General features: G+C 38.1%; 1 protein-coding gene across 1 annotated transcript; it reads left to right on the top strand.

The window, feature by feature from the left end:
• The first annotated feature begins 551 nt into the window (after positions 1–551).
• Positions 552–5061, top strand: LOC124165733 (iron-sulfur cluster co-chaperone protein HscB). The gene is made up of 3 exons (XM_046543218.1): positions 552–1149; positions 1236–1489; positions 4859–5061. Exons 1-3 carry the CDS (start codon positions 766–768, stop codon positions 4986–4988), a joined length of 768 nt encoding a protein of 255 aa, XP_046399174.1. The 5' UTR covers positions 552–765; the 3' UTR covers positions 4989–5061.
• The last annotated feature ends 405 nt before the right edge of the window (positions 5062–5466 follow it).

The raw sequence follows: 5466 nt of genomic DNA on the forward strand, positions 1-5466 counted from the left end.
TTCTGGTTTTTGGCGCGTTTGGTGGTTGCGCTCGACCATGGCCCTTATATACAACGGCCAATATATAAGGGCCTTGCCATAGAGCATCTATGGGCCTTGCGCTCGACATTTCGCCCAGCCAATGGAAGTGGGAAATGCGACCCCTTGGAAACCAAGAAGTGGATCACTGAGTCATGAGAAAAGTAATGGATCCAAGGTTCTCGAACGTTATCCTGAAACCTCTAAACGTAAACCACTGCGAACACTACGCCCTAAATGTGGTACTAAAGTGAAAAATCTTGGTTATTTGTGCTTTCAAGAACCATCAAAATTACCAACATTGTGCACATAAAAGGAAATTAAATATTTATTAATTATTTTTTATACTCATTGGCACTTTTTCTTTTTGACTTTATAACTGCGAAAAAAGCTTGCAAAAGTACTCAAGAATGAGTGGACGTCAGAGACATCTACAAAATGCGGAAGAAGCTCATATGCATGCACCTGCAACAGCTATCGGCCCTCGATAACGAATGACCGTAATTTATCATTTACTCCATGCTTCAGAAAAAGGACTGGCGGAATCGGCGTAATTATCGCCTTTTAAATGAAAACCTTAAAATGTGTTGCTACCAGCTAGTCATTCAGTGCGATTTGGACATATAAGGACCGACGTATTTTTGACTGTAGTCATTACTTTTATGGTATTGTTCTTATGAAAACCAACTATTATTATGTTAGAGTTTTTTCCTGGAGTTTGGGTTAGCGTTATGAGGTTCTAGAGTAATGAATCTACAAGCAGTTTCCCCAATGCTACGCAGAGCACTCATCAGGAGTTGTTACTATAGTAAATTACTGTCATCGCCCTCAGCCTGTTATGTGTGCACTATATCCAAAGTTGCGCGTAGTGAAGAGAAACTCGGAAACTATTTAAGGTCTAAGTACTCTTCTTTTCAGAGTAAAACTTGTTGGAAATGTGACAGTGCGGTGGAAAAATACGATTTGTTTTGTAGTGGCTGTAATACTATTCAAAAGTTAGATACAGGTCGCAATTATTTCGATTTATTTGGTATAAACGAGAGGTATAGTGTTGACCCCAAACTTATTCAGAAGACTTTTCGCGATCTTCAGCGACAGCTTCACCCAGACTTGTACAGCAATAAAGATGAGGTAATTGGCTTTGAGGTGGTGAAGCTTTTTTAAAGTAATAATTGGACATTATAAATAGCATTCTTACTGATATTTCCTCATCTTAGGAGGAAAAAAAACTATCGGAGGAGCATTCTTCTCTAGTAAACAAAGCATACTCTGTGTTGAATCATCCCCTGCGTCGCGCACAGTACATGCTTCTGTTAAAAGGAGTCGACATTGAGAAAGCTCCAGCTGACCTGAGTCAAGAATTTTTAATGGAAATAATGGAGAGGAACGAAGAAGTGGATGGCTTGGAAGATGAAGACAAAATTCATCACTTGAGTCTAATGTATAAAAATGTGATGATGGAGCTGTCTAAGTAAGTTTTGGTGATATAATATCCCAATAACATATACTGGCATACGAAAATATAACTGGCACCATTCATACACTGGAAGCTGCTTGCAGCATGAATATGGCCTAAAGGATTGATTTCATGTGTGGTCTTACATTTTGGTAATATGGTGCAATGTCAATGAATGCTCACACAAAGGGGATCAGTAGCATAACTAGGAATATTTTTTGGTGGGGGTGAGGGGGCTATTGGGCGACCCCCATACGCCACCCCAGGCAATGAGGGGTCTGGGTAAAAAATGGCATGGCATTTTACATCATTTTGGCATTGGCATTTACTCCAGTTATTATATGCCAAAAGTAGGCAATAGTTTTAAATATTTTTTTAAATTTCACGGGAGGCTTTGGGGGGAATCTAATAGTTACACCACTGCAGGGAATGTGTAGTGTTTTGTCAGGGTGGTAACTTCTCAGGAACTTTGAGAATATCGTACTGCCAGGGAAAATGGGAGGAGAAATCATCTTTGTTTTACAGGCAAAATAGCGGTATTTCTTTCTGTTAACTGTAAGGATATCTTTGAAAACGATGGTATAAAGGTGACCATTTTGACTCCTCAATTATAATTTAATCAAGTTGTCTAGTGTCACTTAGAGTATTTAGGGTATAAAGTTTGAGCTGTGTACCAATTGATGAGGTGAATCTGACAGCAAGCATCCACACCCTAGAGTGGTGAAAGGCCTTCCAAGGTAGGATTTGTGACCCACAATGTCCAGTTTGGGGTTTTCATTCCCTGAGCTAAGTAAAGGCCTGTTTATTCAGATTACCTGCGTTCACATTTGCTTGTACTAGTAAATTGCGAAATCTATGAATGTGAGAAAGAATAGGGTAGTTTCCTTCATCAAAGAAAACAAAAGGCAATAATTGCGATTCGTTACCCACCATTAGTGTATTCATAATATACAAATTATTTTGTTTTAGAAATGCCGGTTTAGATGAATGGCAATGGTCCATTTTTATCCTCATTTGAAAAGGGCCAGATTGGCGCCCATGTGACGTCACAGTGACCTAGTTTCTATAGGAGAAGATAGGAGTTATACATCGTCTGAGGTTACCAATGCATGCATGAGGCGCAGAGCTCAGGTAAACATGTCTTAATAATCACTTATTAAAACTGGCTAAGGTCGGAAAGTTTTCCTCGTTTGATAAGGTATTAATAATCCTTATTTAAGCCAAGCGCTACCAGCCAGCAGGGTACTCAGCTACCCGCTAGCAGCCTCCGACGTATCAGCGCTAAGCCTCGCTTCAAGGTCACCTCACCGGGCGGGAGGGGGAACCAGAAATACGACGTACGGAGAGATTTCCCGGCATTCATACTTACGCGTCGCGTTTTCGCGCGCTTGAATATTTTCACTTTTCATTTAATCGCGAAAAATAGAATTCGTCATTTAAAAATCAAAAAGCGTGAAATACGTACTCCAGGAGTAATAATCTTTCGATTTAGGCAATAAAAAAATAATAGGAAACCACCCTATTCCAAAATGTGCCGTGTAACCACCTAACTTGTGCAAATGCATCAACAGAAAATAGAACCTGTTCTAATTTGATTCACGCATTCATACTTGTTCCGTTCCGGGCAAAAAATCGTTTGTGCAATCAGACATTAACTGGTACATGCTAATGTATCATGTAACATTATTTGTGTGGTACTGGTGAAAGGAGATATGCATCTGTGTAACAAATCACCGTTGGCTGTCTCTCTTCTCCCAGTTAATGTTTTTCTTCAATTCAAACTAAGACCTATTACTGTGTTATTTTTATTCACGAGCCCTTTTCTTTTTATCCTCCTTTCCTAATGACTCGGCATTCTTCTCTGCTACATGGTTTTCATCGTTCCATATCCAGTAGGTACACTCTTCATGTATGTCCTCCGCCTCCTTGTATCCCCTTGCAGTTTCCTCTCTTCACCCAACACTTTTTGAACATCATTTCTCTGCCTTGATTTTTATTTCACCTTCTTCATTCTCGTCCTTACCCACATCTTCAATGAGTCCAGGTTTTACTCTATTCCTCCTTATTCATGTTTCTGACCTATCACGCTCTATGCTCATTAGGCCCTTTGTTGTTATATACAATTATCACCCCATCAGCGCTCTCCTATTCATGAACACTTTCTTTGTCGTCGTAAATAATACTTTTCTTGAATCAAGTCTGATGTATAAGACTATAAATTGAAGCTCGTAAAACCAAATGAACAACTGCGTAGATCGTATGTATTTCCATGATAAGCAAGCATGATCTGAGATTACCTTCAGGAAGGTTTAAATCAAAATACAATGTAAATGCATTAAAAATGGCAAATCATTTGCCTTAAATCGTTTTTAATTTACTGCTGAGTCATATTGATCATGAGTAGTACTTCCAGAAATCATTATAAATTTTGTCTTTGCTCACTGGTGGCGAGTATCATTACTTAGAATAAATATTTTTTTTTGTTCCTTTTCAAATTCCACTCACGAGTGATACCATTTCAGAAACTTGTTCAATCAATTCAAGAATCACAAATGCTATTTAATGTAGCAAGTGTTATATTCCTGTGGCTTCATATGATACAAAGAATCACTCAATTTCTTTTGACGCTGACTTCAACTTTTTCTGTAACAGACAAAATGGAATCAATTATAAATGCAATCCCATAACTTTACCATCACAATCTGGTTGAACTGATCCTCCAGTCTATGATCTTCCATTTGATTCTTTGCTCCAATTTCATGATTTTCTGGCTGAACCAGTATGCTAATGGCTGTTTTGATGTAACTGGAAGTCCGGAAGATTGATGATTGACTTGCATTTCCTCAGAGACTTGGCCACCATTGCTATTACACATTGCTTTAATAATAATATTCTCATAGCATTAAAATTTTAATGATCCTGTTGTATAATTATGGGAAAATTTGAAAATGTTGAAATCTTTAAGGGGGATTGCTAATGAAAGTTTTTATTTAACAAGCTTCACAAACAATGCTTAAAAATACATAATGAATATCTACAAGCCAGATGTCTATGCCTACCTCAATGTGAGAGGTATTGTATACCACAAATGTGATTTGGAATGCTCCAAAAATCAACGACCTTACTCCCCCTGACAGTGGCACCGCATGCATGTTAAAGGTAGTTAAAAAGCATTTTCTAGAATAAATTAGATTCAATTGCAATCAGAAAATGAATTTGATGAAGAAAGGTACTTCAAATCAGAGATTAAACAAAAATAAGTAAGAATAAGGGGACAAAGGGCCCTGCTTGCCCGCATACATTTTAAGATGCTCAGATAAGGATTAAACCAAGTTTATTTTCCTTAAATAAAAAAAATATAACCCACTTTCTATTTCAAAACAGGGAGGCTGAGAAAGCCTTTGACAAAGGAGACTTGGAGAAGGCTAAAGAAGTCGTAGCCAAGATGAAGTACTTTTACAATTTGGAGATGAAAGTGCAAGACCTTAAGAGGAAATACGGCATTATGGATTGATGTTACCCTGAAGGCATGTTTCCTTCTTCTCTTTCATAACTGTTACTGTAAATAAATCACTTTTGTTGACCAATGTCTCTCTCTTCGATTAATCTTCTCACCTGTCAAGATTTTCCTGTCAGCTTTCTGTCAGTCTACCACCACAATACCATATTTCTCCAATTATAGTCCCCACCTTAATTATGAGGCTTCATTTTCGGGAAAAATTCAAATAATGCATTTGAATATAGTTCCCCCTTTTCTTTTACCAATGGCATTTCGAAAAAATAGAGGGGATTATATTCAGATAAATACGGTAATTGTCATGGGAAAAAAAGACTCCTTAACCAGGAAACTAACCATAGACATACAGCTTTCCAGGCCACTGCACAGAACACAAAGCCATCCCGGCTCCATGACTGGCAATTTACATAGCATGTATGGTATTTTTAGAAGGTAACTGACAGCTAAGGTCATTTGTGCTCCAAGGGAAGGGTGG

This window comes from Ischnura elegans, chromosome 9 (genome assembly GCF_921293095.1).
Source record: "Ischnura elegans chromosome 9, ioIscEleg1.1, whole genome shotgun sequence".
In the NCBI taxonomy this organism is placed as follows: domain Eukaryota; kingdom Metazoa; phylum Arthropoda; class Insecta; order Odonata; family Coenagrionidae; genus Ischnura; species Ischnura elegans.